The sequence below is a fragment of the Anolis carolinensis genome, chromosome 5 (genome assembly GCF_035594765.1).
Source record: "Anolis carolinensis isolate JA03-04 chromosome 5, rAnoCar3.1.pri, whole genome shotgun sequence".
Taxonomy (NCBI): domain Eukaryota; kingdom Metazoa; phylum Chordata; class Lepidosauria; order Squamata; family Dactyloidae; genus Anolis; species Anolis carolinensis.
In genome coordinates, this window is record NC_085845.1 from 73,837,679 (window position 1) to 73,851,906 (window position 14,228).

A 14,228-nucleotide genomic window follows, 5' to 3' on the forward strand; every position below is an offset into this window, starting at 1 on the left:
TCCTGTCTTCTGGAGTGTTAGCTATCCCTCCGAGTTTGGTGTCATCTGCAAACTTGATGATCGTGCCTTCTAACCCTTCGTCTAAGTCGTTAATAAAGATGTTGAACAGAACCGGGCCCAGGACGGAGCCCTGCGGCACTCCACTTGTCACTTCTTTCCATGATGAAGACGACGCATTGGTGAGCACCCTTTGGGTTCGTTCGCTTAGCCAATTACAGATCCACCTAACCGTAGTTTTGTCTAGCCCACATTTTACTAGTTTGTTTGCCAGAAGGTCGTGGGGGACTTTGTCGAAGGCCTTACTGAAATCTAGATATGCTACATCCACGGCATTCCCTGCATCGACCCAACTCATAACTCTATCGAAAAAAGAGATCAGATTAGTCTGGCATGACTTGTTTTTGGTAAATCCGTGTTGACTATTAGCAATGACCGCATTTGTTTCTAAGTGTTTGCAGACCACTTCCTTAATGATCTTTTCCAGAATCTTGCCTGGTATTGATGTGAGGCTGACCGGACGGTAATTGTTTGGGTCGTTCTTTTTTCCCTTCTTGAAGATAGGGACCACATTCGCCTGCTGGGACTTCTCCTGTTCTCCAAGAACTCTCGAAGATGATTGCCAGTGGTTCTGAAATAACTTCCGCTAGTTCCTTCAATACTCTTGGATGTAGCTGATCTGGCCCTGGGGACTTGAATTCGTTTAGAGTGGCCAGGTGTTCCTGGACAACTTGTTTCCCTATTTGGGGTTGGATTTCCCCCAATCCTTCGTCCATTCCATGTTGCTGAGGTTGAAGATGGCTTTCTTTTTGTGAGAAGACCGAGGCAAAGAAGGCATTAAGCAGTTCTGCCTTTTCCCTATCCCCTGTCACCACCACCCCATCTACTCCTTGCAGTGGCCCTATCGCCTCCTTTTTCTTCCTTTTTCTACCAACATAAGCAAAAAAACCTTTTTTGTTGTTTTTTATGTCCCTGGCAAGCCTGAGCTCATTTTGCGCTTTAGCCTTGCGAACCTTTTCCCTACAGGAGTTGGCTATACGTTTGAATTCTTCTTTGGTGATTTCTCCCCTTTTCCACTTCTTGTGCATGTCACTTTTGAGCTTTAGCTCAGTTAGAAGTTCTTTGGACATCCATTCTGGCTTCTTTGCACTTGTCTTATTTTTCTTCTTTGTTGGCACTGTTTGCATTTGCGCCTTGAGTATTTCACTTTTGAAAAACTCCCATCCATCCTTAACTCCCTTGTTTTTTAATATCAGCGTCCATGGAATGCCGCTCAGTAATTCCTTCATTTTTTGGAAGTCAGCTCTCTTAAAGTCCAGAATGCGTGTTTGACTTGTCTTAGTTTCAGCATTCCTTTGTATTGCAAACTGCAGGAGCACATGGTCACTTGCCCCTAAGGATCCAACCACTTCAACCACTGCACTGGGGAAAGCTGCCGTTTACTTCACCGTTATGCAACAAGTTATTGTCCACCAAATTCCATCCCCAAAGGAGAAAAGAAATTACAGCCATGGCAAAAATGTCATAATTGTGTCTAGTGGTTGTGATTACTAGTAGTTTTGCAGTCACCACTTATTCATGATACTAGCCATCAGCTGCATGGAGAGGAGGTAGTCCATTCTGCCAGTGATTAGTCAGTGGACAAATGACATTTCTGTTGAGTTTCAGGGGCTTGAACCAGGAGAGGTTACTTACTGAAGTATGTTTAAGCAGCTGTTGCTAGTTTTCAAGGGGCTAATATGTTTATACAAGTACAAGATCTTCAATCACTAGAAGTTAGTAGAAGACAGCTCAAACTACCTCTGGGTGAATACTAAGTATCTGCTCTAAATCAGTATTAAAAGCATATTTTGAGATCATTTGTACTTAAAAATTAGAGTAATACTAAACTTGAGACTAAAAATATTTTTTCTTAAATATTAATGATATGGTTTGCCCCAAGATGTGCAGAAAGGTTAAAGTTTAACTGGAAATATCTTTTAATTGCCCAGAATCAGAATTCTCTTCACCACAGCTGCTATTTTCTGTTGCCATTTTCCTTTTTTTAACTTTTGGCTTAAACCAAAAACTATTGAAGAATCAAACATATGATCGAATAAAAATTGAGAAATCTGACTGTATACCTTCACAACTAAATCACAACAAACAGCAATTTAAGAATATCGACCGTATCTTAAGTATGACTAAACAGAAACCTAGACTATGAGAAACAATGGAATAAACCTTATGGTTAAAACTTGTGTTATTCCTTTGCATGTTTACATCTGAGATTATCCCCACAAAAAAATGCAAAACTGAACTTGCAGTTCTACAGCAATTTAGATTGGAGTGAAAAGTTTTGGTGGCGACAAATTTGGCTTGGCACATGACCTGTCTTTGGAAAAAAAACTGTTTCTTGCAAAGCATTTAAGGATGAGAACTTACCACTGGGCAGTCTCAGTGATGACCATATATCCTGAGCACCCCAATCTGCAGACAATGGAGGACAGTTGATGACAGGATATGCAGTGTTCCCAGACATCACAGGTCCCAATCCATTGCTTCTCCCAGCCACTGCTATGAACACCGTAGCAATGCCATCACCTGGTAACATGTAAAAAAAATCCACAGGATTTATGCCATATATGTCCATGGAAAGCCTATTTTGCATCATTTTCTCACCATGAAGAAATATGTGAAGTAGAGAGGGTGGCACTCAACAAAACCATTGTTTTGCTGCCATAGGATTAGGCTTTTTGGCAACAAATTCAGTTTACCTTCATATTCAGCTTTGATTCTTAGTGTTTCATCTGGTCCTTTATGAGCAGAAGTCACTCGTAATTCACAAGGAATGCCAAAGCTTCCACAGGCCTTTTTAATTTTCTCACAGTGAGCAAGATCTGAAGTTGAGCCCATAAGCACAACCACTCTGCCCTGGCTCTGTGGTTTCAGCAACATCTAGAAAAAAGAAAAGTCAAAGGCCAAATTAAAATATTTGGAAAAAATACAAAAACTAACTAGCTGTATTATGTAGGCTGATATTAATACCTCCACTCTTTCGGCCACCCATTCGAAGTTTCTCTTCACCATCTGCAGTGCTTCAGGGGTTACTTCTTTGAGATCACGGTATGACTAAAAGATAGAAGAAAAAGCCCCAGATGTTGCATAATCCATGAGATGTGCTTGTTTCATAGATCCTGAAGCAGCAACTTTCACCAAAAAGCTACAATGTTAATCCGTATAACTAGTAGGATTCAGAACTCCACAATATCCCAGGGTACTGAAAAAACATGATGTACTCTCTGAATTGCTTGCCATCATTTTAGAAAAATGATTTTCAGTAGTGGCTCCCTGCCTATGGAACGCCCTCCCCATTGAAGTCAGGCAGGCTCCCTCCCTCCTATCCTTCCGTAGGAAGGTTAAAACTTGGTTATGGGGCCAGGCTTTTGAATAATAATTGGCAGCTTTAATTATTATCATGTACGCTGAACTCAATCAACAGACCCAGTTTTTTGAACTGAACACACCTACCTGTATTTTATAATGTGTTTTATAAATTTTGATGTAAGTTAATAATAATTTTAACTGATTTATATTGCACTGTATAATTTTTATATGTGTGTTTTATTGTAAGCCGCCCTGAGTCTCCTGTTGGGTGAGAAGGGCGGGATATAAATATTGTAATAAATAAATAATAAAAAAATCTGGAAGAACAAGTGAAATGCCAAAGGAATGGGGAAGGGCAACTATTAACCCCCTCTTCAAAAAAGGCAACAAAAGATGATCCTGGAAACTACAACTCAGTCTCACAATACCAAGAAAAATAGTAATATTACAGTGGACCTTTGGTATCTGCCGAGGTTTGGTTCTAGCACCTGCTGAATATACCAAAATCCTGAGATGTGCAAGTCTTATTATATAGCACAGTGAAGTAAAACAGGGTCCCTTATATCAAATGGCAAAAACAAATTTTATTTTTTAAATTAAAAAAATATTTTCAAGCCATGGATGGTGGAATTATAGGTGCAGAATCCATGGATACAGAGGACCAACTCTATAGAAGAGTCTGCCTGCAAGTATCTTGATGACAATGCAGTGATAAGTAGCAGCCAGCATGGGTTTGTCAGGAACAAATTCTGCCAAACTAACCATATATCGCTCATAACCATACAAACTACTCTACTTTTGTATCAATATAATAAGTGTATTCTTTCCCTGCATCATGAAAAGGTGATGTTAAAATAAGTGAAGCATGCCTAACATACAACAAAATGTACTCAATACAAGATTCCTATCTAGTTTCATTGATATTTTCAATTTTTTCTACGATCAAAGTTTTAAATCATTAGCAAAACAATTTTCTTCTCAGAAGACCAATTCTGCTAAAACTGATGTTTCTATTGGTCTCAAAGTATTAGTAAAACAAGATTTGAAGAAAATCTCTAAGGAGAATTCACAGGGTAGTTAATCCCAACTTCCAACCCACTGACTATGGATAATAAGTCGCTGACCACTGTGACTATACCAGTTCAGGCTTCTGGAAGCTGAGGTTTAAAATATCTGGACTACAGCTCTAGAAAACAACTTTATCTCCCCCTCAGAGGCACCACTGAAATTTCAAGAATTCACCATCATTGCTACATATCGAATTCCCAGGACAGTAAATCTAAGTTAGAGTGACTATTCCAACTTCTTTTTTAAAATCACAATTGTGCCTTAATTTTAGCCCTTTAACCCTAACCCTTAAGAACCCAGAGACAGAGCATAATATTACCTGTTTGTCTTTCTGCTGTTTTCTGTCTCCAGATGGCCACAACCGCCAAGAATCATTATCAATGACATCGGCAAGAACAATCTCTTTTGTAGCCACACTAACACCAAACTCAACCTAAAACCACCAAACAACAGACATGTCATCTGAAGCCAGCAATTACACAATTCCTTTGAAAACAGATTTTGTTTCAGAAGAGTATTTTTCATACCTTCATGTCCACTAAAGTACAGTTCAGGGGCTGCCATGCTTTCTCAAGTATTTCAAAAATAGCTCGGGTAGACTGAGCCATAATATCAACTTCAGTTCGTCCAATTTCAAGGCCAGCAAACCGGAACTTCACTTCAATGAGTTGCTCATCAGACCATTGTGGATCATTTGCTGCATCATCCTGGAAAATAAACAGCAACATTCATTTACGTTTTCACAACACACCCGATTCAATTTTCCTGGGAAGGGGAAATGAACTAGAAATCGTTACATGCACTTTAAAACATTATATAAATGCACATTTTCTAAGTTCACACAGTACCAACTGTGAACTGAGCATCCCACTTCTGATGGAATTTATTCAGCAGAGCACTACTGTAGAAGAACCTTTTGTGTTATCCTTATACTTTGCATCCATCTGTATTGCCACATCTTCTATCAATTTGATAACTTTTCTTCTATCTTCTTCCCCAACTGAATTTAAAATTGCGATTTCTTTTGACCCTCAACATCTTCTCAAATTGCAGTATCACAACAATGCTACAAATCCAACAACTATCTCTCTTGGCCATTCACCAATCCATTGTCCCCACTGCTATTCTTTTATGCACTGCTCTCATCTTTGTTGCTTCTGGAGTACTCTACTATGGGCACTCCACTAACTTGACTACAAACAGTTCTCACTATCCATGCTTGGCTGCCCCATGTGATTTTGGTTAGATAGTGATCTCTGCTAGCTTTGCTAGAAAAGGAAACAGGCTATTCTTCTGGTAGAATAGAATCAATAAAACACTTCTATGTAGGAAGTGTTCCTCCTGTGACACCTTAAAACCCACATCCCTTGCTAGCTATATCCTCAATGGCTGGAAAGGTTTTTTGTCTGAATACAGCAAAGCAATCTCAAGACTCCTAAACAGGATTTTCTGTGGAAGTTAATTTCAGCAAGCAAAGAATCCATATAAACCCTGTCTTATTGGTTATAATAGAAGACAGCATAAAAATGATTAAATTATGTTCCAACTCACTAAATTCAACATTTTAGAAGAAATAATTTTCTCTGTAAGATTTGTAGTAGAAAACTTCGTTTTCCCAAGGAACAAGTATCAACTTTCCAAAAAGGATATTAATAGAAGTTAATCTATCGTCTAAGATGCTTGGGACTAGAAGCATGTTGGATTTTTCTGGATTTTGTATGCATGATATACTCGTATACACTCGAGTATAAGCTGACCCAAACATAAGCCGAAGCACCTAACTTTACCATTAAAACTGGGAAAACATATTGAGTCAAGTATAAGATGAGGGTGGGAGCAGCGACTGGTAAATTTCAAAAATAAAAATAGATACCAATAAAATTAAATTGAGGCATCAGTAGGTTAAATGTTTTTGAATATTTACATCAAACTGTAAAAGATAATAAGCTTTTAGTAAGATAAGACTGTCCAACTCTGATTACCTATATACTCGAGTATAAGCTGACCCGAATATAAGCTGGCCAGGATCCTCACTTTTCAGTTCTAAAAAGGGGGTCATTTTAAGCCCTAAAAGGGCTGAAAAACTTGGCTTATACTCGAATAGATACAATATATACTTTTAAAACCCTTTTCAAGGTGCTTCGACCACCATCTTGCACCACCCCTTGGATCCCTCACATTTGGGGCTGGGGGAAGGACATAGAAGGTGAAAAAAATAGTATTAAGCAAAAGGTGTGTGAGAAGCCTCTTTCCCACTTACAGTATTCTAAAGCAGCACCATCTACTATTCCAACTCTCGCTTCCCTCCCTCCACACACACATATCTCTAGTGTCCCAGTACCCTTGGTGCATCTTACTGAGAGTGTTACATCTCCAGCTGGCAAGTAGCAAGAGCCCCTGAAGGAGGGAAAGCAAGTAAGCAAAGCAGCTGGCTCTGTACAACCACTGTTGCTGCCAGCATCACCTCGAAGGCACCCCACCATCATGAGTCTAAGGCAAATGGGGCAGTTATCTCATCACCACTGGCTTGACCAGTGACTTCATGGGGATACCACCAATAATGACACTGAAAGGGGGATGGAAGCAGAGATTGTGGTGGTGGCCAGGGCCATATTCAGAGGGAGGGGGATTAAGGGTTCAACTCCCCTCCCCGAAATGTATCAGGTTAAAAAGAACCTGGTTTACTTATTAATTTTAATTGGTTAACCAATTTATAAATAAACCAGCTTTTTCTTTAACCTGACACATTTCGGGGGGGGGGGGGGGTGGCGGAAACAGTATCAAAGAGAGGTGAGGCACTTCCATCTTTTTTCCGTCTGTCCCTTCCTCCTGTGACAGACATAGGGGGAGGCAGAGGAGAAAAGACAACACAAGTGGAGGCTAGCAGCAAAAGGTTCTGGATTTTCAAGGTTTTCAGATATTACTTCCTGGATTAGGGATGTTTAACTGATTATTTCTGCTAAATGATATTTCACAACCAGCATTAGAGCCAAGGCACATCTACATGACCCACCTTATAAAACATCTCAATTTTAGGAGGGTAAAATCTGTAGCCTTCTTCAACACCAGGATTTCTTTTCAGGAAAGAGCCTGTAGCAATTCTCCTGCAAACCCATTCAATTGGAATCATTTCACAATGAGCAGCTATAAAGGCTGAGTCGCTGTGTTTTCTCACAAATGCAGTTTTGATTCCTGAGGAAGATGAAATTACTTTAGTTCCACAAACAAAACACATTTATAAATTGGAGAGTTGTGATCAAAATGTATAACTTATATATTGCTATCATGTACAAAACATTTATGCACAATACTATACAAGTATCAGCCACAATAACTGGCAAAAAAAATCACCTGAAAAAGGACAGAGAGGTAAAAAGCATTTGGAAAGGGAGGGGAAGTAGAGAAATAAGTAGCAATTGCTTGGGGAAATAATTTTCAAATGTATGGCCCATTCTTTACATATTTCGACTCCATCCCTCCATGGTGCAGAAATTCTGCCCCTAAGGATCCTGGATGAGAGCAGGGAATTTAAAAAGACTCATAACCTTGTTGAAAGGATGCCAGGTGAAATCTGTTTGCAACCTTTGTACTGCAAAAACACACACAATAGAATGAGGGGAGATTAGAAGTAAAGCATTCACCAGTAAATAATTCATTGGGAAACATTTCAGAGCAGGAGAGAGAGCTTCAAATAAGGTAATTTTTAAGCCATAAAATTACTCAGTACCAAGATCTCATCAAAGTACACTGATGTGAAGCAATTTTGAGAGGCTCATCATGATAAACTGATGTCAGCTTGATTAGAAGAACCCACAAAGTTTATTCTTGTGGAGTTACAAACTTTTTGTACATGAAGCTAGTGTCATAATATCAGAGATCAGACATGCTGCATGCAGGGGAGGGAGGAAGTCTGAAAGACATCTGAGTTATAGACTGGAATTCTGTTGATTGGTCCCAATTATAAAAGATCCAATAAGTCAATTGCTGAATATGGGATCAACAGTAGGGAAACCCAACTGTTCTTTTACAGCTGGGACTAACAGTGAGATTGAGGGCATACACTCTAAAAATGCACGAGCAAAAAAATTAAAATTATTTCCCAGATCACATGTAGTGTTTAGGAAAGGAAGTTACTAATACAAATCACATCTTAAACATTTTCAAATTAGTGGCTGTAAATCATATAAATGCAATGACATTATGGATTTTTGGAAAGCCCATTTTGGTCAAACATGGCCATGATTTCAGAAAGCTCGGTTTGGACATTGCTGTGAGTTTCAAGTTCCTTTTCATTTTGTTTTGCTAGAAGGCATAATGATGTCTTACATCCTCCTGTTCAAGTTTCTAGTGATGTTATAGATGCCACTACTGGTAGGAGAGCAATGTTTTCCAACCTGTGGCCCGTGGACCACTAGTGATCACCAAGAACTAAAATATGGTCCACACCACAGCCTCACAGTTACACAGTTGCAACAAGAGTGACTGGTCTTGCAAAACCCTCTTATAGTGCTGAGGCAATGGGGATGTCGAGAGGGTAGAGGCTGACTACCCACGAAAGGTGCAACAACCAGCCTCCTGACTGCTGCTTCTCCTCCTCCCTCCCCCTGAGTGGAGCCGTTCCACATCTTGGTGTCTTCATTTTTAGGTCTGTTCCTGGGGTTATTTGGGGTGCTGACTCAGAAAATTGCACTGGATAGACCACATCAGCTCTAGATTATTAAATATGGTTTTCTGTGGGTGAGCAGATGGCGACTATTGTATGGCATATATTCTGTATCAGAAACTAAAACTGATGTGGTCTATCCAATGGAATTTTATGAACCAGCACACCAAATAACCAAACCAAATTTAAAGTTGACCATAAACTGATTTCTAACCCTTTTGGTACTAATGTTGCAGAGTGGTCCCTGGTCAAAAAAAGGTTGGAAACCTCTGTAGTAAAGCAATGCTCCCCAGGCTATCTGATATAAGTAACCAATAATTATTTTCTCCCAGGGAACAGTATTCTATTTGTACCCATTCGGCTACAATTGTTTCTTTTTTCCTGGAAACTCAGCAGAGAATAACAGCCAATGGCTCATGGACCAAACTCTAGCCAAGGGACCACCACTTTGGATAGTACTGCGCTAGACAACTTAGTGTATTTCATGAGACCCATCACTGATGACCAAGCCATTCTTTTGCTACATGTGGTGCGGGTGAGGAGTACATTTGTGTAATTTTCACATTCAAAAGTTGTCAGGATAAAAACTCATTTTTTATTGTCTGCAATGCTGCTCATGAATTCTCAAAACTCACCAGATTCCTGAAGCAACTGAAAGACAGCACATGTTGTGGTATTTGAGATTGCAGCCTTCCCCTCCATGAGATCCTTTCGAGCTGCATTTCCAGCTGTTATCTGGTCTTTTGATTGTAAAAGCACACATCCAGGGATGTTGGGCAATTCATAAACCTCCTTTGTTTTCCCCTCATTTATTTTTTTGCCAAGTTTAAGTTCTGGAAAAAGAAGGCGAAACAGTTGTAAAATTTTGTAACCTGCTTTCAAATGAACAAGGCTTTTAATACAGTCTTAATTATAATAAGGCAGTCAATACAATCTTCACAGTCTGATCTTTTACACATTTACTCAGAAGTAAGTTCTACCATAGGACCCCTTGTGGTGCAGCAGGTTAAACAGCTGAGCTACTGAACTTGCTAAACAAAAGGTCGGTGGTTCGAATCCAGGGATTGGGGTGAGCTCCCGCTGTTAGCCCCAGCTTCTGCCAACTGAGCAGTTCGAAAACATGCAAATGTGAGTACATCAATAGGTACCGCTCCGGCAGGAAGATAATGGCACTCCATGCAGTCATGACCGCCACATGACCAAGGAGGTGTCTACAGACAATTCTGGCTCTTCAGCTCAGAAATGGAGATGAGCACCAATCCCTAGGGGCAGACACAACTAGACTTAATGTCAGGGGAAAACCTTTATCTTTACCTAAGTTCTACCATATTCCCAGATAAACATGTACAAAACTGTAATCTCCATTTCTCTGTTGTCTACAATGCAAACTTTTTAAAAAATGGAAGACATATTCAATATGCTAACGAAGATTTCAGTTCAGCAAATTTGCTTGTGCATATTGTAAAAGCTAATTTTGTTGCAGTACACTGAAGCAATAGCTGACCCTGCAAAGAAACACCTTGGCAAATCCTAGTTACAAAATTATTCTGTTAAGCTTTAGATATGTTGGGTCTATTTTTTTTGAAGTCAGTCTGAGATATAAAGAAGTGGGAGGTGATAAGATGAATTATCTGGGGAGTATCTTTCTGGGAAAGGGAATATTTGGTTAGTTGAGATCCTAAACAGGAAGACCATGCATTCCCCTATTTAAATTATGGAATCAGAGTAAAGCTCCACAGAAAGCATACAAACTATATGCAGATCATCACATCTGACAGTCACGTGCATGTCTGCATCATGATAAATGAAATACTTCCAAGTATCTACAACTTTCCTTGCACACACAGTGTATACACAACTGTGAGACATTTACGGTTTTGTAAGTGTCCTTATAAAATGACTCCTGCTTTGTAAAGACAGGAGTCTTTTTAAATGAGTTCTGTGGGCATGCTGCATCATTGCCTCTTGGTTAATACAACCACAGCAAATGAAGTGAGAATTGATTCCAGAAGGGTGATAGCAGACAATATAAAAGCTTCAGGAAAAAACAAGCACATCTTCAATGTCTACATGCTCATAGAATGAAGTGATGGGCTTCTTCAGAAGATATGTATGCGAGTATGTCGTCAAACTGCCTGTCAATTTATGGCAAAACCATTAATTTCATAGGGTTTTCTTGAGTATGGAGGTAGCTGTGTCAGATCCTTCATCTGAAACCTAGCCTACAGTACATAGTATTACGTATTTGCAGTCTATATCCCCTCAGAATGTTTGTGTGTGTGAAGGGGATCAGTACAGCTTTAAATCATAACTCCTTGATTCTCTACATCCCTACCAGCATGGTCACTGGCCATCTTGACTAGGGGATTCTAGCACGTGTGCTTCAAAACAGTACCTTCTCCAAACTTGGGGAAGATTGAATGTTTTCCCATCCACACAGGGAAAAATGTATTATTTTTCTTCTTACAGGCAACATCAAAACCGTTATGGCCACATGGCTTCAAAGAACTTTGTACATCCAGTTATACAAGTTGCCTTATGACAAGTCCATAAGGTTTTGCTTAGGCAGTGAATCCCCAGAAGTGGTTTTTATAGAAATATGTATATTTGTTGAATTGTTGCTATGTTTGTGTTTTTTAATTGTGTTAATCGAGCCGCAGGTAGAGGCAGGTTAGAAATAAAATTATCATTATTAACAATCAAGTGCCAGTTAACATCTTCCAAACAAAGGATGCCCTAAGGCAGCAACAACCAGACTTTGCAGCTGCAAAGCTACTCAATTATTAATCAAGTTGCAATTACTAATTGTAACATCCACACTTGCATCAAACAGACATGAATTCTTTCTCCCACCCTGGATATTCCACAGATAGACCCCAGGGCCCTTCCACACAGCCATATAATCCAGAATATAAAGGCAGAAAATCCCAGAATATCTGCTTTGAACTGGGATATCTGAGTTCACATTGCCATATATTCTAGTTCAAAGCAGATAATGTGGGATTTTATTCAGCTGTGTGGAAAGGACCCCACTTGCCTCATTTCCGCAGACCTCTGGACAAACCTCTGAGGATGCTTGCCACAGATGCAGGTGAAATGTTAGGAGAGAATGCTACTGGAATACAGCCATATAGCCTGAAACACTCACAGCAACCCAGATAAGTCGCTATCTCATTTCCCATTAACACTGACAATTTAATATAATTTCAAGATGATCTTTAAGGGCCCTTCCACGCCACTATATAACCCAAAATGTCAAGGCAGATAATCCACAATATTGGCTTTGAACTGCATTATCTGAGTCCACACTGCCATGTAACCCAGTTCAATGTGGATGTTATACAGTTGTGTGGAAGGGGCCAAAAAAAGAGTGGTTTCGCTATGCAGATGATTACAGAGGAACTGCTGGAATCCATTTGAGGTTCAGATAGTGTTTACACAAACCACTGATGTGCATTAAGATCAGAGCCGGCCCTAGGTATTTTTCAAGTGTAGGTGAACAGAATTTTGGCGCCCCCCCCCCCCAAACCAATCACTGAAAAATAAAAGCGTTGGGTAAGTGAAAATGTTGGATAACAAGGAAGGATTAAGGAAAAGCCTATTAAACATCAAATTACATTATGATTTTACAAATTAAGCACCAAAACATCATGTTTTACAACAAATCAATAGAAAAAGCAGTTCAATACATGGTAGTGTTATGTAGGAATGACTATATTTGCGAATTTAGCACTAAACGTTGAACAGGGATATAGGGCAGTGTGGACTTAGATAACCCAGATAGCCCTCAGTATTTAAAAAAATCTCTAAAATCAGGACAATAAATAAACAACAACACTCTGAAAACAGAAGAAATCCAGACAGTAAACAATCAGGGACAGCTAACACTTCCCAAAAAAAGATTCTTCCAGGCAAGAAGAAGCCAGGCCTTGAAGCCACAGGGCCATTAAATGCTAATCAAGGTGATTAATTACAACATTCACACCTGCTTCAAAGAAGACTTCTTTCTCCCACCCTGGACTTTCTACAGATATATAAACCCCACATACCTAGCTTCCAAGTTCCCACAGACCTCACAATCTCTGAAGGTCCCAAAGGTGGGCTCATGTGGTGTGAAGGCGGGCCCGCGCTGGCCGGAAGGCCCAGCGCGGGCAGTGGGAGGCCCAGCGCGGCCGCCAGGAGACCTGAAGGAGAAAGAGGCGGAGAGTGGCGCCCTCCTCCCAGAACGATGGTGCCCCCGGGTCGATGGCGCCACAGGCAAATGCCTAGTTCGCCTTATGGTTGGACCGCTTCTGATTAAGATATTTCTTTCATGCACTTTTGTGGGATTTTGGTGCCTAATCGCTGCAATCTGAACCTAGCTTCAAACTGCATTAAATAGACAGTGTAGACAGGTCCTCCGCCATCCATGTTGGGTTTTGTAGTATCTTTGGTCTATGAAACCTGGCAGAGGAGGCTTCTGGGAGCTGAAGTGTCAAACACTTGGGAGGACTCAACCTGTGGCCTCCAACTTCCAGAAGCCCTAGCCAGCTTGTCCAGTGGTCAGGAATTCTGTGAGATGAAGTCCCAAACACCTAGAGGTCTGGTTTGATGTGTTTTCCAGGCTGTATGGCCATGTTCCAGAAGCATTATCTCCTGACGTTTCGCCCACATCTATGGCAGGCATCCTCAGAAGTTGTGAGGTCTGTTGGAAACTAGTCAGGTGAGGTTTATATATTTGTGGAAGGTCCAAGGTGGGAGAAAGAACTCTTGTCTGTTTGAGGTGAGTGTGAATGTTTCAATTGTCTGTCTAGATTAGCATTAAACAGCCTTGCAGCTTCAAAGCCTGGCTCTCCCTGCCTGGGGGAATCCTTTGTCGGGAGGCATTAGCTGGCCCTGATTGATTCATGTCTGGAACTCCCCTGTTTCTTTTGGTGTTGTTCTTTATGTACCGTCCTGATTTTAGAGTTTTTAAAATACTGGTAGCCAGATTTTGTTTATTTACATGGTCTCCTCCTTTCTGTTGGAATTGTCCACATGCTTGTGGATTCAGTGGCTTCTCTGTGTAGTCTGACATGGTGGTCCTGCAACAAAGGATTCTCCCAGGCAGGAAGCAGCCAGGTTTTGAAGCTGCAAGGCTATTTGATGTTAACCA

The 14,228-nt window shown here is 40.4% G+C and overlaps 1 protein-coding gene across 1 annotated transcript in view; it reads right to left on the reverse strand.

The window, feature by feature from the left end:
* Positions 1-14,228, reverse strand: part of paics (phosphoribosylaminoimidazole carboxylase and phosphoribosylaminoimidazolesuccinocarboxamide synthase) — a 67,413-nt gene that overhangs the window by 2,045 nt on the left and 51,140 nt on the right. The window contains exons 12-18 of the mRNA XM_062981539.1: positions 9,730-9,927; positions 7,445-7,623; positions 4,959-5,138; positions 4,751-4,864; positions 3,025-3,108; positions 2,754-2,934; positions 2,422-2,580 (exon numbers count right to left, since the gene is read on the reverse strand). Coding sequence (XP_062837609.1) covers positions 2,422-2,580; positions 2,754-2,934; positions 3,025-3,108; positions 4,751-4,864; positions 4,959-5,138; positions 7,445-7,623; positions 9,730-9,927 — 1,095 coding nt within the window. The remainder of the gene's footprint in view (positions 1-2,421; positions 2,581-2,753; positions 2,935-3,024; positions 3,109-4,750; positions 4,865-4,958; positions 5,139-7,444; positions 7,624-9,729; positions 9,928-14,228) is intronic.